At 37.8% G+C, this 24,237-nt stretch overlaps 1 protein-coding gene across 1 annotated transcript in view; it reads right to left on the bottom strand.

The window, feature by feature from the left end:
* LOC311085224 (disintegrin and metalloproteinase domain-containing protein 10) overlaps positions 1 to 24,237 on the bottom strand; it is a 25,530-nt gene extending 1,293 nt beyond the window's left edge. The window contains exons 1-14 of the mRNA XM_084117657.1: positions 24,091 to 24,237; positions 22,991 to 23,138; positions 22,782 to 22,900; positions 22,344 to 22,499; positions 14,042 to 14,118; positions 13,431 to 13,550; positions 11,658 to 11,750; positions 10,716 to 10,884; positions 5,143 to 5,303; positions 2,368 to 2,539; positions 2,079 to 2,223; positions 1,150 to 1,333; positions 448 to 547; positions 52 to 272 (exon numbers count right to left, since the gene is read on the bottom strand). Of these exons, the coding sequence (XP_083973783.1) occupies positions 52 to 272; positions 448 to 547; positions 1,150 to 1,333; positions 2,079 to 2,223; positions 2,368 to 2,539; positions 5,143 to 5,303; positions 10,716 to 10,884; positions 11,658 to 11,750; positions 13,431 to 13,550; positions 14,042 to 14,118; positions 22,344 to 22,499; positions 22,782 to 22,900; positions 22,991 to 23,138; positions 24,091 to 24,163 (1,938 nt within the window). The 5' untranslated portion in view covers positions 24,164 to 24,237. The remainder of the gene's footprint in view (positions 1 to 51; positions 273 to 447; positions 548 to 1,149; positions 1,334 to 2,078; positions 2,224 to 2,367; positions 2,540 to 5,142; positions 5,304 to 10,715; positions 10,885 to 11,657; positions 11,751 to 13,430; positions 13,551 to 14,041; positions 14,119 to 22,343; positions 22,500 to 22,781; positions 22,901 to 22,990; positions 23,139 to 24,090) is intronic.

The following is a 24,237-nucleotide window of genomic DNA, read 5'->3' as shown; positions in this document are numbered from 1 at the left end:
TGAAAGATGCTAGCATGTTACATTAGACTGTTTCAAATGCGAACAACAAACCTTCATCCAACCGGCCAGGTCATCAAACTCATCCAATTTGAGGAAAGAATTTTTGAGCCTTGCAATTGGGCCGTCCGCATCTAGGATTCGGCAGACTTTAAACCTGTCGCAGTAGCCTCTGTTTCCAGAGCAGGGTGATCCAGGATCCAACGCGATACGTTTCCCGCTAAAATAGTGCAAAAGAACCGAAGAAGTGGTGCTTGCGCAGGTATTAGGTTTATCTACAGAGGAAAAAAAAGAATAAATGCCAAGGAAGTAAACTAAAAATCGGATACAAGAACATATGTGTTTAATTTACATTTTATAAAGTAGTAATGTCAGCACAAACAGCTGTTTATGCATCTAATTTATTTGGAGCAGTAAACACATTCTGATGTGGCGGAACATTGTGGTTACCTCTTTGCTGGCAGCACATGTGGCACTTCTCCATCTTGTTCTCTCCCGGACAGTCACATTGCACCATGTCGTACAATGCGCAGAGTGACAGGCCACATTCCTGCGACATCAAGCCACAAGACATTGGTTATAGAGAACCTCACATTGTATAATAGGGTAATACACACACACACACACAAAAAAAATCAAATTTGTATCACTATGCTCATTAAGCCTAAATAATTCCATGTGTTTAGCTCGCAACCATGCAATCTTTTGGATTTCTTTTGTCTTTTCATTCCCTAATCCCTACCCAATCTTCTTCATGCAAACAGATATTATTTATGACAATATGATGTTTTAATGACTTTGGACCAAGAAAAGGGGTATTTTGTATTACATATTGCATACATCCTCAAGGCTATGCTGTGACGTTTGTGGAATATCTCAAATACATTATTTTTTGTATTCTGAATAGTTAAAAAATGCATGAAAACTGATGTTAACAAACGGGATCCAAACTACATGTATATGTGGTTTGAAACTGGATTCAAATCTGGATATGTTTCAGTCTGAATGGTCTAACCAGATATCAATGTAAACATGCAGATACACTGTATATGGACTACACTGAATTGAAACAGACACGGATTGAATCCAAATCGAATTAGTACAGTGTGAACACAGCTAAAAAGATATTGTTGGACGCCCTGTTGGACGTACCCCATTGAAACAGACACGTGTGCCATCACTGCATATTGTCATGTCGGGCTTGGCAGCAGGTTCTGGACATACAGCAGTGGAACCGGAGCATACACTTTGGTTGCGGCAATCAGAGTGTCGTTCACACATCAGCCCAGCTTCCTTGAAGACACAATGGGAGCTGCAGCACAGACCCTGGCTAGGACTGAGATAGATAGAACTGTAACTTAAACATTTACCAAAGATCAACTTCAAGAATTTAAGTTTCGTGGACCTGGAAAACTATGATAAGTTCAGGCATTCTTAGAGCCTATTCCAAATGGTGCTGTTGATGTAGCCTTTATTTGTATGTTCCCATATAGTCCACAAGACCCTTCGGAAGGGGTGTCCAACCAAGCTCCGGGATGGACACCTTCCTGAGTAGCTCCAACCCTCTATCAAACACCAGCCAAGACGTTTTGAGTATTTCTGAAGACCTTTATTAGGTGGTTCAGGTATGTTTAACTAGTGTTGGAGATAACCCTGTCAAGAAGGTAGTCCTCTAAACGCATGATGGCAGGGGTGTCCAACTTAGTTCCTGGAGGCCCACCTTTCTGCAGAGTTTACTCCAACTTGCTCCAACTCACCTGTTTGGAAGTTTTAAATAATCGTGAAGACCTTGATTAGCTAGTTCAGCTGTCAAAATGAGATTGGAGCTAAAATTTCCAAAAAAGGTGGCAACTCCAGGATTTTACTATCACCCCCAGCACTTACTATCACCATTGATACATCCTTTTGGAAAGCCCCCTCTGTTGTGGTCTAAACAGTGGTCTGCTATCTAATAGCTGATGTGTCTTTACACCACCAAGGATGGGGTTGACAGCACTATTTGGGACCTTAGAGTAAAGAAGTTTAATTTGTCCAAAAAATCCAAAGGTCATCCTCCTGACACAAAATGGACTGATGCAAACCTGCATTGTTTTTCGGGCTTCAGTCGACATTCAATGCCTGAAGGTTCCTTCGAGCTGTAGCAGCATGGATCGCTTTCATTGTGGCCCACGTCGCACTCCTCACCCTTTTCTACGATGCGGTTTCCACAAATAGGCTGCTCACTAACTGACAAGGCAAAACAGGTACATCTCCAGTTAGTTTATCTCACGCCATGGAGATCAGCCCCATTGTAGGAATGATTTAGGACTGAGACAAGCTAACATTTATTAGCATATCTATCCCATCCAAGAATTTAGACAGGGGTCATACCTACAAAGCATCTGTCCTTCTTGATATTCAGAATGTTACTCATGTGCTGCAGGCTGCAAGGGGAGAACTTGTCACTGTTCTCCTCAATCTTGTTGGTGGCTTGAGGGAACATCAAGAACCTTCCTTTGTTACCAGTGATCCCCAGGCCTCCACAGTTAGAACCCTCATCGTGCTGCCACAGACAAATCATAAAGTAAAATGGAAACGTTAGAGATGCTCCGGTTGACTGGCCATAAATGGCTTTTAGTTTTATTTTGGCCGATCTCTATTCTGTACTTACACACAAACTGCATTGCAATAATTTTCCAAAATGTAATTTGTGTGGAAATATAAGAAGTCTGTGTACAGGACATTAACACAGGTCAGAGATGGAACACGTTGAAGATGGACGCAAGCTCACTGTTCGCTATGTTTGAAATACAGGAATAAAATTATAAATATTGAATTGGGGATGGGGGGTTTGAATCTCTGAAGGGAACTGTCTTTAGAAAAATTTCAATGGCATTTTTTCCCCTCTTAACTTTGTATAAAGTGGTGTTTATAATCGCAGTTCTATAAGCGCCACCTACTGTCAGAGAGTGAATTTGCATTTTCATTCAGTCCATCTGCTGTTTTTTAAAAATAATTTTTTGTAAAATGAATTTCAAATGGCTACAGATATTTTTGTTTAAGGCCAGTTTAGCATTTTATAGAGCAAATAAACAAAAAATAAATTTGCTAATGATACTTTTTTTTTAAACCAAAAAATAAATAAATCGTCAACCGTTATCAGAATCACCCAATTTGCTTCCAAAATAATCAGAATCGGCCATGAAAAATCATGATCAGTGCATCACTAGTAAATGTAGTAAAAATTTCAAATGTTTTCACTGGCCAAATTAATTGTATTTTGTAAATATAAACTAATTTTGATTTTGATGGCTTCAACACAATCCAAAAAAAAGTTGGGACAGAGGCAAAATAAAAGTGAAAAGACGATAGAATATTCAAGTTAAACTGTTTTGAAACAGCCCACAATTAGCAGGTGAATTGGTAATAGGTGAGGGTATATCGTGTTTGGCTATATAAAGAGCATCCACCAAAGACTTTGTCTTCGCAAGCAAAGATGGGTCATGGTTCACCACTTTGTGCCAGATTTCATGAGAGAATTGTCAAACAATTCAAAAATCACATTTCTCAATGAAAGACTGCAAAGTATTTAGGTCTTTCACTACCTACTATACATAATATTGTGAAAAGATTCAGGGAATCCAGAGAAATCTCAGTCCGTGCAGGGCAAGGCAGAAGACCTCTGTTGAATGTGTGTGACCTTTGAGCCCTCAAAATGGCATTGCATGAGAAACCGTCATGCTTCTGTGTTAAATATAGCCACGTGCTCGGGAATACTTTGGAAAACCGTTGTTACTTAGCACAGTCTGCCGCTGCATCAAGAAATGCAACTTGAACCTCTTTTATGTTCCATGGGCCTGAGCTCATCTCAGATGGTCTAAAAGACAGTGGAAATGTGTGCTGTGGACAGATGAATCCACGTTTCTGCTTGTTTTTGGGAAAAACTGACTTCGAGTACTCAGTCCCAAAGACGAAAAGGACCATCCAGACTTTCATAAGTGACAGGTGCAAAAGCAAACATCTGTCATGGTATGGGGGTGCATCAATGCAAACGGTATAGGTGCCTTGCATATGTGTGAAGGTACCATTGATGTGGAGGCGTATATTGGGATTGTACAGAGACATATGGTCTGCCATCAAGATGACATCTTCCCTGGTAAGCAAGACAATGCCAGGCCTCATTCTGCACATGCTACAAAAGAGTGGTATCGTAGACACTCTACACTGTAGAATGGATGTGCCTGATTGCTTGCCTAGAGTCCAGATCTGTCTCTTATTGAAAATATATGGCCCATCATGAAAAGGAGAATCAGACAACGATGACCACAGACTGTTGAGCAGCTATCTTGTATCAGGTGAAATTGGACAATCCTCAATTCCCAAATTAAAAGGAAAGGTGATGTGACACAGTGGTAAACATGCCTCTTTCCCAACTTTTTTAGAGTGTGTTGCAGCCATCAAAATCAAAATTTGTTTATTTTTACAAAATACACTAAAGTTGGACAGTGAAAATCGTTTCTTCTTACTTTTGTCAGTTAAATATAAACATTTCCATGGCTATGAAGTAGTTATAAAACTACTTCCAGGTATACAAATTGAGCTTTTCATTCACACAAGCTCTGTGGCTCCAGGAAAGATACGAGACAACTGGGCCAAAGGCCACTGGCCCCTTTCCCAGTACTCCCCATAAAATCACAGGTGATGTGGATCCTCTGATCTGCTCTGCATCCCAAATACAATCTGGAAACAATGAGCCATGCTCTGCTGTGAAATGTGACTTAACATGTAAAGGGAACATGGACAGCTGGAGAAGCGCAGAGCTAATCTGCCAAAGAGTCCTAGGAAGTGTGAAGAACATGGCTGCAACAGGTGAAAAAGATCACTGAAAGGCATTTAGATATGCAACATGCCGATCATGTTCTATAGTGTGACATGCTATGCTAAAGCCTGCAATCTTAACAAAAATAAGCTAGTATTTGGCAACAGTATAGCAGCATGCATTTTCAAAACAAAACAAATTAAGCCAATGAAGATTGCATATTTGATTTGCAAACCCAGTTGCAAACCCTACATGATTATTGATTATAACTATTAATTAAACTGACAGAGGTTTGTCAGTGATATCAACCAGCTGGTGGTGACAGCAAAGGCAGACAAAGGACTCACAGGGGCTCCAAGACTATGGCCCAACTCATGGGCAAAGGTCAGATGCACGAGTTTGGGAGAAAGGTAGTAGCCGTAGTTCTGAAGGGTGATTAGACCCGTGTTATGGCTGGAATTGCGACCATCCTTCACGACCATCTCAGAGCAGACTCCTCCCCAGTCATCTGAGAATCAGAGAAAGGACAATCTGAAATGAGATTCAAACTAAAAACATCAGTCCACAAACATAAAAATGCTAACTTCAAGCACATGCGTTAAAGCAAAGTCCAGTCCTGCTCCAGGAGGGCCACTATTCTATAGAGTTTAGCTTGTGTTTTAGTGCTGAAAACTCTGCATTTACGTGTTTCTTGGAAATCGATGTGTCAGTGGGGTTTAGGTCGGCCAAAATATCTTCTGTCATGATTTACATACTGTAGAGAATGAGAAGAACCCCCTAGCAGAGTTGCTTACTTTTCTCATATGAGTTCCCCTGTGTTTCAAGCCTATATAATGCCAACAGACAACTTTACTGCTGATCACAAGCAGCTGGTCTTTTTCGCACAGCCCTAACCAATTACATCATCGCTGACTAAAGTCTGCTGGTGGGTGGTAAGAGAGGTTAGACTTGTAGTTGGTCAAGATCAGCTGGTCCATCAAAGTCCCAAGTCCTGGATTGTTTTAAACCAGGCTGTGAACTCTTTTAGTCTAGCAAAATCAAAGGTCAAGCTAATGTCTTCCTCAGATGTTGTTAGATTTGTGTTTCCCAACCAGGGAGCTGGATTTTTTTTCTTTCGCGTGTCGGGGGGAATTTACAAGAACCATTCATTGTGGCTGGATAAACTGGCTAAACATAAAACTTATGTGAACTGTGGGTTTATAGAGGTTTGGTCATCATCTGTATCTCATGTACGCCACACTTCTCACATGAGGAAAAGGTCTTCATTTTTTAAATTGCTGAGTCACTTGTCACTGGTTCTAATTAACAGAAATGCAGGAGTTTTAAAAGATTTTAAAATAAAACTTTCCAATGTAATGTCTAAAAATTCCAAATGACAGCTAAATCAACTGACTGAGAACAGGATGTATTATTATATAATAGTTTTATTATAAATTATTATTATTATTATTGTATGTCTGGATTATTAAACTTTATATGTTATTAAAATAAGAAATAACCTACACATTAAAATTTTAAGGTCTTGCAGACCATGTCTATCCAGCTATAGTGCTATTAGAAGGAGAATGGTGTGGTCCAGATAAACACATTAAACCAACTATGTGAGATATATTCAATTAGGCAATGGAATATAAATGCAATGCATGGTTGCAGAGCTTGCTCATCCACACTGACTAGGAACAGGGCCAAAATAAATGAAGGTGTACCGTTTACTCCGGTGTACTCTAGTTCACAGGCATCTTTACAGAACTTTGAGCTCATTCCACAACATGTAAGGTGACCAGGATGGTGCCTCAGGGACGTTGCAGCCTTTCAAAGTTGCTATATCAGGCTCTTTTTCCACTGGACTTGCATGGAGCCATTTTTGTCACAAGGTTTTTAGGACACAAGGCTGTTGATTGGTACCACAACACAGTCACTTGAGAGAAGCCATCATGATCTAGGGTTATACTCTGTGAAACAATCAGTGAAAAGTCCAATCCAACCACAAAGAGATGCAGAAGTAATTAACTTTATACCTGAGGCTGAGGACTATGGGAATATTAATATTCTAGGGTTTATTGTACCAGGCCAATAGAGCACTGCAGTGATGATGTTTTTTTTTTGTAGGCCAAACCGGAAGTTAGCATCACCATGGTTCCATCGACAACAACTCAATAGGATTTTCCATTGGCTTTTGGATAATTGCAGAAAATAAGCTCCCTTGGCCAACAAAACTTTATGATTCTTAAGGTACGGTCACATTTACCTTTGTGCGGTAAAATCCTGCAGGTGAAATGCAGTCATCATTACCAGTCATCATTTTTCACGTGAAGTGAACATTTTGGAAATCTTAAAGCCTTATTCGCTGCGTTTACCTATTTAAAGCAGTTTGGTTTTGGAACTGACCTCAGAGTAAGCATTCATGCATCGCAGCACTATTGACAATATTGACTATTATGAAATTTTGCTGAAGTTTCACTAATGTAACCACACCATTAAACATTTTGTTCATCTTCGCAAATTAACACAACTTTGAAGCCTAAATACAATCGGCAGAAGTAAAAATATAAACACAGACTATGAATGAACTACACCAGGGCCGCATGACTTCAACATCACCACAACTAAGCTTCCGACAACTCTTTCAGTCTTTATTTAAAAGACATTTTCCCTGAAACTTTGAGTTAGAATAGTTTGCAAGAGTGTGATTATAAACACAAGCAAACTAGAGTGTAGATGAGTTTACCTGTTCAAATGTTTAAAGGTGGGGTATGTGATTCTCTTTTTTGTCCATTTTTTTCAAAATCACTTGAAATCCTATTCCTAACCTACTTACAGCCAATGAGTTAGAAGCACTGAAATGAAAATTAAGCAATTTAATCATCTGTGGAACGGGCAGGACTCGAAAAACTCCAGCCAATCATTTCCAAGACCACCTAGAATCATTGGACAGTAAGTTCGTCAATCAAACGGTCGTACCATACCGTTTGGGAACAGCGTTGGAGGAAAGAAGGTAGGACCATTTGAGTTGTGTATTTTCAAAATCTGCCGGCCATTTTGCAAATCCCATACCCTACCTTTAATGTCCCCGACAACCTCTGCAGTCCCAATTAGACACTTGTTAGCAACTGCCTTATACAAGACAAGTAAAGGCTTTAAAAACAATCACAAGGAGGTATACTGATGTATTTAATATTGTAGAATAAAACGTGAAATATCTTAAGTCTGTGTTTACCACGCACCTTATTTCAGGAATTTTGCCAAAAACCCATTTTTTAAAAATCCATTGACTTCAGGACAAAAATGCTAACTCGTTTCTGGGTTTTGGCCTACAAAAATGTGTCATCCTTGCAGCACTCTGTACAACAAACAATATTGGAGGACACATTTAAGATATGGTCCAAGTCATAATGCATTAAGATACTAGAAGAACCACTTATCTATCAAAAACATTGACTCTACAACATTCCAGGCTGATGAAGTAGAGTAATGCACATTTGTTGGGCAAGTATGATTGACAGAAAGCAAACCCTGCAGCCTACTCCACCATGGAGTAAATTAGTGATAACATGCCTAGTCAAAACAAGACCAAAAGACTGTTATAGGACTTGCAGATGTCTTGGTTAAATTTTCCAGATGTTAGCATTAGCATCTATCTAGTTTCTTGACATGTTTGGATGCTAAAGCACTGGAAATAACATCTAAGTCATCATCGCTGTGAAGTTTGTCAAAAAAAAACCTGAATTAACAAGGTTTACACATGAGGCCCATCCCGTATGGAATTGAACGCAACTTGATACTGGATTTGCATGGTGTTTAAATGCTAATATGCGTGTCTAATGAAATCACCTCACGTGAGGGCTTTGCCATGGAGACAAAAGTGGAAAAAGGAATGTGGTTATCCAAGTTTTTGTGGTGGGGGCAGAGGTCTAGCGTGCATAGCTCTCTGGTCACATGTCACCATTGCCGTGGATTCACACCCCCTTTTTTAGCCAATCACAGCAGGGCGTTGTGGTCAATCCCATGGCAAGATTCTAGGATCTCAGCTGGTGGCCTGCAACTCCAACAGCAACAATAATAATCAAAACAATGACTGCTCAGTTTTCTAGACATATGAGATCCCAGTGACATTCAGATTCTAAAACCAAGTTGAGGACAGTGTACATTTACAAAGCACTACCTCTGTGAAAGCATCCACTCTGAAAGATCTGAGAGCCATTGAGAGTCAAAATGTAAGGGATGTGTTGGTATATGAGTGAATACCTTCCTGAAAAGACCAAAACTGGACTGGTGGAATAAGTTTGCTTGGTTGGGTTACACCAGACACGTTTGTTAGATCTTACTTGAACTGGGACATACATGGACACAAATTGGTAAATCAAAGTTTTGTTGTAAGGCTGTAAATTTCAGGTTTATCGTGTTATGGTAATATTTAAAACTTTTTTGACAAGGGTAAAAAAATGATTTCCACTTAACATAAATATGATATATAAATAATCATGATATAAAATTAGTATATTTATATAAGTTAATAATTTTCAGGAACCATACCTAAAATAAATACTAATAAACAATGGGAAAATAAATAAATAATACAAAATCAACTTAAATTAATGGGCAATACATACTAAAAACAAATGGGCAAAATGAAGAGGCAATATATAAATACTATAAAAACCAAAAAATAAATAAATATTATGAATGTAAAATAAAAAGAGAAAAAATACTATAAAAGCAGAAAATTAAATAAAAACAAAAAAGGGTAAAAAATAAACAAATAAATATATAATGAAATTGTGTAAAATTAAGACACAATAAATAAATAAATTCTATAGGCCTTTAACAGAATCATCTAAATTATGCAATAAATAAATAAACTAACAGGAAAAAATAAATAAAATTATTATTAATATATATCATGCAGCTTCTGTAATCATTTTGTTTAAACAGGGTTGGATACAAGTCCAGTGGAAAAATTAAATGGTGCAATGCATAAATATTTCGTATTATGTAAGTTGTAACTGTTGTCACACAACTATGCTAAGATGTAACTTAACTGGTGCAACTGGCCCCTGGTGTCTCCAGCAGGCTTCTTAACTAACCAGCTTAACCAGCAAGAGTTCCATGGTCAAACTGGACCATTCTGCTTGACTACATGGTTGTGCTAGTTCAACAGCTAGACCAGTATGAACTATAGAAATGAATGCTGTTCTTTTATGAATTAATTGAACATTGAAGATAGGAGATATCCCATTTTTGACATTCAGGATCTTGATAATGTCTAGATTAAAGGGAGCGACAAATGAGGTAATGTCCTGACATGTAGAGGAAGTTGCTAATGAGAAATGCAGCATTCATTGTGTAGCAGAATGTTAATTACAAGGTCAGTTTATCGGTGCTACAAACAATGAACCAACAGTTACTATTGCTTTGGTTAAAAGGGATTCAAATGATATACTGTAAAGTCTGCTTGTACAATTACGAGAGTCATTGAAAACAAATACTCGACCAGGGAGTTTTGAAGTAAATCTGTCGACCCGTTTCTCTTAAAACTCTCAAAACTGCACACGCAATTACGCAAAAACTCACAGGAAGCTTGTTTCTCTGAATGTTACATGCGAGTAGTCCTAAACATTTCCTAGAAGTACTTCCCAAAGACCACCACTCCACACCCAGACCCCCAACATCCGCACTGTCTGCAATTTTTCAATAGGGTGTCTAGGGTTTGAGTGATGTTATCAGATAACTTCACTTCAACATCATGTCGCGTCAAGGACAACTGTGGATAGAGGTCACATACCAAAGGCCTATCTGCAATACAAGCCCAGATGGCCACCATTGAGTATAATAATATTCTTCCACGTGACCTTTGTTGTGGGCGTCAATGAGGCAGCTTGTGTTACCAATCCAGTCTAGAGCGGATGGGCTGAAATATTACCTGCTTTTCCTTCCCAGGCCAGGCCAAGAATCCCGCTGAAGTCTCTGTCCGTCAAGAGATAAGAAAGACAGTAGTCACTCCAGTCCATCTCGGAAAACACACTCAACAGCTTCTCAGGTCCAATGTGAGTCTTGCCCAAAGGACTGCTGGGATCTTCCTCTGTGATCACCTGAAATTATCAACCATTTTTGTGTCAATCCAGACCACTGTTGCCAACTATTTTCAATGGAAAGTAGCTAAAGCCTGTTTGAAAAGTTGCTAAATGTCGCTAGATGACGCCATAGACTTTTCTCAGGTCGGACGCCATATTGAATTTAACGCGGATGAAAATGAGGCTGTGAAGGATAGACTTAGAGTCTTTATATTGGCACGTACTGTATAAAGGACCTAGATCACGTAATTTTCACAACAAACAACGTTTAAATCTGTTTCATGGAGTTTTTGTGTACTAAACGTTTTTGTCTTTTAGAACGACACTTTGTCAGCTGTTAAACAACAGCACAATTCACTAAGCACACTGTATTCTGTCCCTCACAGCCTCGTTTTGATTCCTGTTAAAAATGAAATATGGTGCCACCCTGACTAAAGACTTCGCCAATTATTATATTTGTGATATCAATGCATCATATTTGCATTCTGCCTAATGTCGGCATTTTACATTTTTTTTCTCTCCTAATCCGTGCTCACATACTGTATTTTTATATTAAATGTATCCAAATGTCCAATAAAACAGTGTCATTTTCATATTTTCTGTCAGACAATGGAATAAGACAATGGTTAACCATCAGTACAAAAAGTCCCTATTTGTCGTCAAGTCTGGCAACACTGATCGAGACTTTAAATCTATGACATACAGTAGATGAAGAATTAAGTCATGAGGACAGTGAAAAAACACTTTATGGCTGAAATGATATGTGAAAAAGGGCAAAAAAAGGACCTTACAGTGAGGAATTTCACTTTGAAGTTGACCAGCTCTATGCCCTTAAAGTCGGCTTTGTCATAAATGTCGTTTACTGCTTTCATGTAGGAGGCGACCTGGAAAACATATTGTTGCATTAAGCTTATGATTAACTGATTTCATCATCAACCTGACACCTCATTAGACAGAAATAGCGACAGACCAGTAAAAAGAACGACAGAAAGCTTAATTTTGCCACAGTTATCTTATCAAATTGTTTGATCAATTGAGACACTGTTCTTAAGAGTTTCGGTTGCGACAGTGAATTCTCCAGACAGTCTCTTGCCCCAATCTCTGTCAGTGGAATGAGGAACATTTCACCTCTGAGGGAATGAAACCACTCTGGGGTAAAGAGCCTGGTGAGGAATATGAGTGACAATCTGGCCGCTGTTCCTTACAATGAGCAGGCCAACTTGGCCAAGACCAACATATTAGCACACAGCACTGGGTGAATACTGTAATGTGGAAGAAAACTGTGACACACAGCCTGAGTACCTACACCCATTTACACAAACACTTCTGAATCTGCAGAAGAACAAATAATAATAATCACAACTCATAACATACTGTATATACACATTCTGTATATATATATATATATATACACATACAAACACACACACATTTCCATATATTTATATAAAATCTTAATTATAAAACAATTTAATGTATTTATATTAATACATTTCTTTATTAATATTGTTTAAATTGTGGGATTTTATTAGCACTACCATTCAAAAGTTCCGGGGTCATTTATTTATTTAAAGGGAATAATACTTTTATTCAGCAACAACGCATTAAATTTATCAAAATAATGTGATGATGCTGAAAATTTAGCTTTCCCATCACATAAAGAAACTAAATGTTAAAATATATTTAAAAATAAATAGCTATTTAAATTGTTATATTATTTTTACTCTTTTTTTTTACTGTATTTTGATCAAATAAATGCAGACTTGGTGAGCATAAGAAACTTCTTTCAAAAATATTTTTAAAATCTTACCAATCCCAAGCTTTTGAAAGGTAGTGTACGTTTTTTTTCCCTAAGTATTAATCATTCTTGCTGGGCACAAACATATGGAGCAAAACTCAAAAGACAAGCAACAGTTTTGCCCAGCTCACAAACCAGCTGTAAAAAATAAAACATAACAAAGAGGCATTATCATTTAAAGGGTGTTTTTCAGTTATTCTTTTGGCAGAAACATTGCTTTTCAGGAATATTGTACATGCAGTAATTTGGTAAAGCAATAAAAATCACCAGCTGCGGACAGTGAAACAAAAACATTGCGTAACCTTCAAAAATAAAATGCAGACAATGGGAACTACCCCCAAAATAAAAGCTCAGTGACCTCAGGCATAAAGCGGGCGTCCCAGGCCCTAGAACACAGCAATCTGGAAAACTCGTCAGATAAAAGATAACAAACGGTTACTTTAACTTGTGGAAATCCTGTCTTTTATCTTCAGCATACAAACGTTACATAACATTAAGTTCCACCAATGCAGCTTCAAGACCTTTGTTTTTCACAGCAGCCATAGTAAAGAACTTGGCTTTGGTCCATTGGTGACACACACCCCCACAATTTCGCAGAAATCTCCAATGGGATTGAGGAAAGGAACATGCTGTGAATCCCACTTCGGGGAGATTGGGTCCCGAAGGGGGGCAAAACTTTAGAGTCAACAAGAAAAATATTGGGCTTATCACCCTGTAGACTTTAAATCAAAGTTGAATGAATCTTTTGAGCACTATGGGAACTCACCTGAGCCACAACAGCTTCAACACTTCCAAAGCGTTTGTAAAAGCGGAAGTCTGCATGGAGGTGCAGAAGACAGCTGGTTTTGGACTGGTCGACCTTCCGCTTTGACCTGGAGACCGGTACCTGTTGTGGGTCACAAGATGGAGAACTTTGAGAAGGCGTGAAGGAACAATGTAAGGAGAAGGTTCACATCTGTTTTTTCAATCCTGCCACCGAACAACTGGAAATGACGTGTTGTAGTAAATATGAGCTTAAAATAAAACAGAAGCATGTTATCTGATTTAAAAACACGGCAGGTTGTCCTTGCACCCATTTTGGGTAAATTAACACATGGCTTTAACCCAATCAGGACCTTCAAACAATAGATAGATCGGACAGATAGTGCTCTATCCCAAGCAGTAGCTTGGGTCGCCTCTTAAAAACAGGACATGGTGGTAGGGCGAAACAATCATTGAATTACATTACGAACCGTTGATGTAATGACAGACAATTTCAGAAAGCTCTGAACATCTGATTTCTGAATTATTTCCAGACTTAGTGGACCTCTAAAAGAAATTATTTGGGAATGTAAAGACACACTCTACAGGGCTGAACGAGGTGAGGTCATGTCTGACCTCTTGGTGGTTTTGGACAAGATGCTGGAGCCGCTCAGCACCACAGAAGCCATGATTGCCTCTCAAGGGAGTGGTGTCTGTGAAAAAAAAGAAAAAAAAAACATATTAAAGGGTTACGATATGGGAGTCAACAAGGGATAAAAATGCTGCAATTAACTTTTTTTTAATTACTAAAACTAAAACTATTAATAATCGTTTTCATTAACTGAAATAAAGCTGAATTAAGATAAAACATATAGATGAAAAACTCAAACTTAAAAAACCTAAATGAAAATTAAAAATGTTTATGTGGCAGCTAACTAAAATAAGTTGACACACTAACTAAAATGACTAAAAATAAGGCTGAAATTAAATAAAGTAAAGCTACACAGAAATATATATTTTTTCAAATGACAAAAGCACATAAAAAATTACTGAAAGTTAAATTAAAATTAAATAGAAAACTGAAAATATAATAATAAAAGCTGATTCAAGATATTAAGTAGTATAATAGTATATAAATAATCCTAAAATAACAAGATTTGATAAGAAAAAGGAAGGCGTTCAGATTAGTTTTAGTAACTTTCTAAGTGACCTTTTAGTGGTTTCTGGCACCATCCTAATTTTCTTTAACTTAGGTTCTTCTCAGATAAAAAAACAAAACAAAACAAGCTTTTTTTAAATATATAAATATCATACATTTTAAACATTAATTAATGAAGCCCAATATACTCCTTATTGCTGTCCAGCGAAATGCAGGACTAGATGATGCACAGACAATCTGACAAAGATTGCAAAAATCTTGGACCCGCTTGTACAGCCTTGAAATTAAGAATGCATTGCAAAACCGAGGTGCTTGCTCAAGAGAGACTTCAGCGATTGTATCTTTTCTGACCCCTGTCGAAAACTCGCACTGTGACATAATTACTTACTGTACTAAACTTTGGTAGACGTGACACCAACTTACGACTAATGAAGAACCTTTTATGTTATTTATACGTTTTATCACAGTCTGAATTTGAAAGGAAGAACAAGATTTGTACATTTCCTGGAGAAAACATGAGTGGGGCTGGCTGGACCAAGCAAAAGTGTTGTGGGTGGTTGCCAGGGTGTTGCTAAGGGGTTTTGGTGGTTTAACACATTGCTGAGGGTGATTTATAGGTTTCTTATTGGGCCAACTCAAAATCTAGCCTAGTCAATTGTTTTTTTCACCCATTTTATCATCTGCTAGACAGAGAAAGTCTGAATGCTTAGAAACATAAAAGCAAATGGGTGTACACTATGGGTTATTTAGTACATTAAAGGCACAATATGTAACTTTTTTTGCTTTAAAAATAGCAAAAATCACTATATCTATGTTATATATTTTTTTTAGTTGTGTACTTACATTATCCCGACTGTTTCCAACAACTTTCAAACCAGGAGAAATTTTAATTTAATTCGAAGACACGGCACGTTTCTTTATTTCCGTTTTGTCGCAGTCAATGGCGTCATATCCGCGTTGTCCCTGGTTTCCGCTCGTGCTGCCATGGTAACTAGAGTTATGAACCAGAGCCCTCTGATAGTAACCAAGACGACAGACGTGGACCACTGTAGTTCGCAATGTCTATCTGCACGCTGTTGTTGTTTCGTTCAAACATTATGGACCATGGCAAGCAGACTTTGGATAAAAAAGGAGAACTAAAACGAGAATCAATATCAGCGCGGTGTTTTCGAGATGCCTAGAGCTCCCATAGACAGTATATAAACGAGAGCTCCACGTCCGAGACTTCGACCGCTCCTACATGTACTTTATTAAACAGGTGAGCACATTTACATAAAACTAATCAATGTTATATAGTTCAACAATGATAAAATGTCAGAATATGATCTGTATGTTATTCTAATGTTGATCTAGTTTAACGTTACTGCTAGTCTCATACAGACAGACTAACACATACATTTCAACACATTCAAATGTAGTTTAGTGTGCTAGTGTAATGTTAGACCAAGTGAAACAGCGCTGCGTTACCTCACAAGTTTAATTTGTCTAATAAACTGACCTGCGAGTTGTAATTCTGCACTTGCGTGTAGTTCGGTAGAATGAAATGTCCATATTCCTTTTATATCCGCGGGACTCGCGTCACGTGTGGAGCTGATAGCTGTCTCTTAGCAATCCCGAACTGCTTCATATCACAGTCATGATAAAAGCATCGATGTATTCAGTCATCCATAAACATTATTAGATCGGTCGGCTTGACGTTGACGACAAGATCCATAATTCTTAGCAAATGTTGCGTCATCAAACTACGCCTTTGTTATTGTAAATAGGTTAGCGACCCCTAGTGGAGAAAAAATCCCATACTGTACGTTTAAGTCCCTTTCACAAGAAGGATGACAACTATGTAAGGGTTAATGCCCGACGAGGTGTCCATTGTCAGGTACGGACGGTTGCCTCCGCCGAAGTCCATAAATTCCTGACAATGGACACCTCGAAGGGCATTAATCCGATTATACCATGGTCACTTGCCAAATAACACATTTTTAAAACATTAGTTTATATTTTAATTAGTTTTACAATCGAAATCTAAAGTTTTTACAAACAATAACTTGGTTTCCCTGGTTACGCCTGACGGTTTATTTAGAAACCGGAGATATTTATAGTCCGCTCAGCTCGTAGAACCCTACAGTTTACTGCCTGTTGCTATGGTTACTCACAGCTGATGTAGCCAGCACATTTATTTATTAATTTCGAACGATAAACAGTCAGTTTCACCAGAACTCCTTTACTAGGTGTCCTCTATCACTTTTTAATGGACACCCAGCAGCCAATCAGAATCGAGTATTCACCCAGACCATGGTATAAAACGTTTTAATAATAGCTTTAATTCTGTGAGAATAGTGGAGTCCAGATACCAACTATGATGATCAGGACACAGAGGAACGATATCATTGGAATCACTTTCACAGTATTTTTTTTTCCAGCTAAAACACTGACAGACAATCAGAATCCACTTGCAGACGACATACCTGCAGCGCATGCTTATAATGAACAGAATTAAAAACATTTCACCTTCAAAGACTCCTACAAAAGCCACAGTGCCCCTAAAGTCTTTCAAGAAAAGAAACACCTTGATAATGCCGTTATATTCTTTTTCTTAAAGAATAACTTAAAAACATTCACATGGAAACTTCAATCAACTACAAAGAATAGCAAGGCAATGTTTGGTCTTATGTTGCACTGATTGTTTGTGATAGCAGTGCATCGCGACCCCAACCAGACATAACAATAGTGGTATGACCTTAAAACTCAAAAACAAGGTTTTACATTATGAATTCACATTCAGGACGGTCCCTAGAATAACACAAATCAGATTAAACATTAATTTGAAATAAGTTGAGGGCAAAAAAAAAAAAAAAAGTTCATGCAAAGTCAGGTGGTTGACATCCACAACAGCCTGGTTAAGTTTTACCTACACTGTAAAATGACTTGGTGTTTACCTGGCAGTAAATGTCAGGATGTTCCTTGACTTTAACTAGTGAAGCGACATGATTGGATCACACCATGCTGGTGTGCAAGAATCAACCAATAAGAATTCTTTAATGTAAATGAGGTGGTCCCACCTCTGGTCTCAGATCACGCTTTGGAACGTGATCATAGTTTCTATAAACAATAAGGCTAGTAGAGTCGTTCCTGGATCGGTGAGTTTGAGTAGAGAGAAATGGAGCATGTGAGAAGGAAGGGTAAATGTCGGACATTGACCCATTGATGGAATTACTTCCAGACTTTGGCTTCACCCTGTGCCTCTCTTTCAAGTGGTGCATGTGGAGATCAGGGCAGAAAGGTTTCAGGAGTTGTTTGAGGAAAATATGCCTGAATTTATTGAGAAACAATCCATAACAGAGGGGAGCGGAAATTAAAATGAATGTTTATCCAAGAACGCTTGCAGAATCTAATCTGGAGTTTAGAAGAAAAAAGATTTTTTTTTTTTTTAAATGTCATTTCAGTTCATTAGTATGCAAGTTCCTTGGGAATCAAACAGACATTGGTGTTGCTAAAAATACGATTTTAAAGATAACGATTTTATTTTCTGTAAAGCTGCTGTGTGTGTTGTGAAAAGCACCATACAAACAAGTTTGACTTGACTTAAGATTTGACAATAAATTGATAATGAAATTCAACTGGGAAACCATCCTAATTCTGTGTTTATATCTGTTTCTCATGCATTGCTTCTGATTGGTTGTTTCCTTTATTCAGCCAGCTGCAGTGAAACCTAATCAAAGCTGCTCCTTTTCCTGTTAGTTTTAACTTCCAGATGGCAGACAAACCAGGGCATTGTCCAAAAATGAGATGAATCGGTGTATAAATAACAGATCTGTACAATCAGCATCAGTCATCAAGTAACTCAAACAGGAAATCCGTAACTTAAAATTGCTCCAAATTACAGTGCAAATTAGTACACCTTTAATAAAAAATAAATAAATAAATAAATAAAAAAAATATGCTGTTTAAACCAAAAAAGGTCACATTCTCACTTTTTGCAATGGAAAATTGGTGCATGTATATTAGACATTTTTCTAGCACATCCTTTTACTTGTATTTTACTGTTAGTTTTGTTTTGTTCATATTAAGTATATGTCATCAAAGACATTTACTAGACAAATATTACTATGAATGGGAGAAAGTGGCATAATATGGCTAAATAAGTCCCACTTTCTAAATAAAGGAGCCAATCGTCAATTGGTAAAGTCATTGCGTCACTGCAACTGCCTTTAGAAGCTCCGGTTCCTATATAGAAACGTTTATATAGAGACGCGCTTATGACTGCACATGCGCATTGGCTGGTCCAGCCTGAAAAATGTGTTGGTTAATTTGTTTGTCATGGTTTGAGCATTCAGAAACTAAATTTATGAGACAGTTGTTGTCAGATTTCATTGGTGATTTCAAATATAAAATTTAATCGTATGCTTGGTGAACAGCTTAGGAGAATTTGATGTTTCCCCATTCAAAGATATAGAAGCTGTAATATGAATGAAATAGCTGCATTATAAAGATGCCCACCGAGTCAAATGTCTTGCCTTAAAGGGACACTGATGTAATTAATACTTTTGCTGTTTTTTAAACAGTAGTTTATAGTAAAAATTATTAAATTTTTAATCCAGTTAAATACAAATAAAGAATTTCACCATGGTAAATTACAGTTAATAAACAGCTTTTTTACTCTAGCATCATTTTAATTTTATTTTGTTAAAATTACAAACATTATTTACTGCAACAGTGATTCACCTTATGCTAATTCTGTTTATATTTCACATATTATGATGTTAGGCATACTTTAGTTACATGGTGCACCTTTAAAAACATATCCAAAGCTTTATATATATGAATAACCTGCCCCTGCCCATGGGAAACCTTGAAACCTTGTAACCTTGAAACCCCATGGGAATGGTGTGACTTCAACCACGAGATCACATGACCACAAATATCCACAGACTATACCTACATTTGTCTCTCTGCCAATGTTTACCTCCATGCTATACAAAAACAGGAACACATGATCCTCAACCCCCACCCCCCCCCCCCCACCCCCACCCCTACCCCTTTTTTTCTTTCTTTTTTTCTTTTTTTTTTCTTTTTTACCAACCCCGCGAAGGAAGTACACAAACACAAATGGAAATCCCAGAAATGACATCAAAAACACTCCAGGGTAGAAAAGTCTGGGACCACTTATGAAAATGCACCTATTTTGCTTTCCTGTATAAATTCATATCGAGCATCTTGAGTTTCATCTGAAGCAAATCTGACCTTTTGTACAGAAGTTTACCAAAAAAAAAAAAAAATGTAATGTGGTCTCAGACTGACACATTGAGTAAATGTAAGTCTATTACTAACAATAAATGACAGATATCTTTAATCCTTGTAAACTGGTTCTGCTCTCTAGGCTTGCTACTTAAAACAATCATTTCCATGTCAGTTGGCAGAGAAAGAAGGAAGGCTACTAGGATTTAAAAATGACTTGGCTGAACAATAAATGCATTAAGGTTATTATCAACCTTCTCTGTTACATTTATCATGGTAGTTTCAGGTATAAACATACTCACTTTTGAGATTTATAATATTTATAATTTTTGAACAATCAATAAAACGTGCAACACGTCCAGCTCCTCTGCCTGCAAAACTTAGCATATTATCAGGGCATTGAACTGCAGTAAAATACCCCACGCAGTTCATTGAATTCATGTTTGGACAAAGAGAAAGTACAAGTCTCACTTTTAAAACTTACTTTCTAGATGAATATGATAGTTTATCTCCAAAAGTAGCTATGTTTTTACCACCAATTACTTACCATTTTTAATTACTATCATTAAAAAGTAAAATAGCATTGAATTAAGTTCAATAGTGTGTGTGTGTGTGTCTGTGTGTGTATATATATACAGTGAGGAAAATAAGTATTTGAACACCCTGCTATTTTGCAAGTTCTCCCACTTAGAAATCATGGAGGGGTCTGAAATTGTCATCGTATGTGCATGTCCACTGTGAGAGACATAATCTAAAAAAAAAAATCCAGAAATCACAATGTATGATTTTTTAACTATTTATTTGTATGATACAGCTGCAAATAAGTATTTGAACACCTGAGAAAATCAATGTTAATATTTGGTACAGTAGCCTTTGTTTGCAATTACAGAGGTCAAACGTTTCCTGTAGTTTTTCACCAGGTTTGCACACACTGCAGGAGGGATTTTGGCCCACTCCTCCACACAGATCTTCTCTAGATCAGTCAGGTTTCTGGGCTGTCGCTGAGAAACACGGAGTTTGAGCTCCCTCCAAAGATTCTCTATTGGGTTTAAGTCTGGAGACTGGCTAGGCCACGCCAGAACCTTGATATGCTTCTTACAGAGCCACTCCTTGGTTATCCTGGCTGTGTGCTTCGGGTCATTGTCATGTTGGAAGACCCAGCCTCGACCCATCTTCAATGCTCTAACTGAGGGAAGGAGGTTGTTCCCCAAAATCTCGCAATACATGGCCCCGGTCATCCTCTCCTTAATACAGTGCAGTCGCCCTGTCCCATGTGCAGAAAAACACCCCAAAAGCATGATGCTACCACCCCCATGCTTCACAGTAGGGATGGTGTTCTTGGGATGGTACTCATCATTCTTCTTCCTCCAAACACGTTTAGTGGAATTATGACCAAAAAGTTCTATTTTGGTCTCATCTGACCACATGACTTTCTCCCATGACTCCTCTGGATCATCCAAATGGTCATTGGCAAACTTAAGACGGGCCTTGACATGTGCTGGTTTAAGCAGGGGAACCTTCCGTACCATGCATGATTTCAAACCATGACGTCTTAGTGTATTACCAATAGTAACCTTGGAAACGGTGGTCCCAGCTCTTTTCAGGTCATTGACCAGCTCCTCCCGTGTAGTTCTGGGCTGATTTCTCACCTTTCTTAGGATCATTGAGACCCCACGAGGTGAGATCTTGCATGGAGCCCCAGTCCGAGGGAGATTGACAGTCATGTTTAGCTTCTTCCATTTTCTAATGATTGCTCCAACAGTGGACCTTTTTTCACCAAGCTGCTTGGCAATTTCCCCGTAGCCCTTTCCAGCCTTGTGGAGGTGTACAATTTTGTCTCTAGTGTCTTTGGACAGCTCTTTGGTCTTGGCCATGTTAGTAGTTGGATTCTTACTGATTGTATGGGGTGGACAGGTGTCTTTATGCAGCTAACGACCTCAAACAGGTGCATCTAATTTAGGATAATAAATGGAGTGGAGGTGGACATTTTAAAGGCAGACTAACAGGTCTTTGAGGGTCAGAATTCTAGCTGATAGACAGGTGTTCAAATACTTATTTGCAGCTGTATCATACAAATAAATAGTTAAAAAATCATACATTGTGATTTCTGGATTTTTTTTTTTAGATTATGTCTCTCACAGTGGACATGCACCTACGATGACAATTTCAGACCCCTCCATGATTTCCAAGTGGGAGAACTTGCCAAGTGGGAGAAATCTGCTTATGCCCTATTGATGATTAGGTTTAGGGGTGGACCTTCATGCTTCCTTTTCCCCCTAAAAACTGCAGGTTACCACACAAATCGCATCATACAAATTCATACGAAATCTCCACCTCATGAGATCGAGTTGGAAAAGTTTTATTATATCGGCCAGTTCTAACTTAACCAGTATATTAATCTTGTTTTATGGCTTGTTAGTCTATCAGAAAAATACAAAAAATACTGATCAATACAACGGTGAACACACAAGAAAGGACATGAGAAGGTTTTGTTGGGACTAAATCACAGCTTAAATGTAAGAAATACGTTTTATAATCACTTACCCACATCATCCTCATGATAAATAATGGAATGGTGGTCAGAGTTGGAGGTGTCGTATCTGTCAGTGGGCTCCACGTAGAACGTCCCATTGGCTGTTGTGATCGAGCCTTCAAACTGACCCTCAACAACAGAACCTTGACATGAGGATCCACTGTCATCTATGAGAGAGAAAACATTTTATCTTACACTGTAAAAAGTGATCAGTTGACTTAAGTGAGGAAACCCATTACCTTAAAATTATGAATAAACTTCATGCGTAATTGAAAGTTATGTGGATTGTCAAGTTAACATAACTTAATTTTTTCAATTACGCATGAAGTTTATTTCTTAATAATTTTAAGGCAACGAGTTTCCGCACTTTTTTTACATTGTCAACTGATCACTTTTTACAGTGTATTAACATTATAGATAAACTGTGTGGCTGCCAAAACAAGTCCTACCTTCTAGTACTCCTGAATATATGTGAGAGAGATCCACCATCTGAGTTTCATCTTCTGACTGGACCTTAAAATCTTCTGTGAAGCCATTTACATCTGGCTTGAGACGCAGGTGGAATGCCCTTCAAGAAATCAGTGCTTAATAAAAGTTTGTAAGTGGACAATAAAGTATGGTGGGATATTTAAGATGTGTGGACATCATAGGTAGCTACCTTTGAAAGGCGTTGAAGTCTAGATTAAGCTCTTGATTGTTCAAATGTGTCTCGCGTCTGATGCGCTGGTGTTGTTGTTTTAAGAGCTCTCGGTCATAAGACAGGCCTTCATAGTGTTTTATGTACTTGCTAATGTCTTGTAAAGCTTCTGAAATATTTGGAACAAATAGTGTTAAATAGTGTTAAATTCGAGTCCAATTTATTTATCACCACAAATCCACAGACAACTAAACCCCAACGTAGCTGTTTTATATTGAGTAAATCACAAAAATTAGAGTTTTTTGCGTTCCAACCGCGCTATTTTCAAAATTGTTTTTTAATGTAAATAATATTATCTCGATTAGACGGGCGTGACACGCGTCTGCTTTTTCACTGTCTCGCGCATTTTCTTGCGCACGAGAGACGCCATGTCAAATTAAAAGTTTTTTTTTAATTGAACATTTTCCATTTACAAACTCAAGAAACAACAACTCAATAAAAACATAAATATACATAAATTCACATAATTCTATATTTAATCATATTCTGTATTCACATAACCTACATTACAATAAGTAACTAAGTAGCTAAAATTAATAGGCTTATTAAATGAATAATAAAAACAAAAATCCAACACTAAGGGGGCTGAAAGTATTCTGTTTAAACAAGCTAATGCTCACATATGCTACAGTGTTTTGAGTGGCTCAAGTTAAAAGAACCTACCTGTCTTGATAATAATCTTTGGACACAAATCTTTTATTTTGTCCATTTTATCGTCTATCAAATGAAAATCGTTTTGCTTTAAAAAAAAAAACCCAAAAAGTAATAGCATACCTCACCACCACAAGCCGTAGCACAAACGGTGCAGGTCAAGTTACTTGCCAAAGTGTAATACTTTGGGGTTTGTCCAAATAACTAACCCAAAGTATGAACAACAATAGCTTAACATACCTTTAACAAGACCTCTAACTATGACTAAAAGTGTTCTTATATTCAAATCTTATTTTGATTCAGGCAAGTTGAGGCAAACTACAATGAAAGGCCAAAAGACAAATGTCCTTATATTGACCTCAGATAAGCCCACCACCTGCTGCAAGACAAAGCATGAAGAGATTTCTTACCTGTAAAATGTCCTCTAGATAAAATATAAATCAGCAGATAAATCTTGGAAGCACTCAAAAGTTTGGCTACCATGTCTTCTTAGCTCACTAGGTGCTTGAAACCTATTCCGAGAGGAATGTTTCTGGCATGCCTGAACTACACTAACT

Source organism: Abramis brama (assembly GCF_963993115.1).
Source record: "Abramis brama genome assembly, chromosome: 6".
Lineage (NCBI taxonomy): Eukaryota > Metazoa > Chordata > Actinopteri > Cypriniformes > Leuciscidae > Abramis > Abramis brama.
The sequence above is the reverse complement of the archived record's forward strand: the minus strand, read 5'-3'. Positions and strand labels throughout refer to the sequence as shown.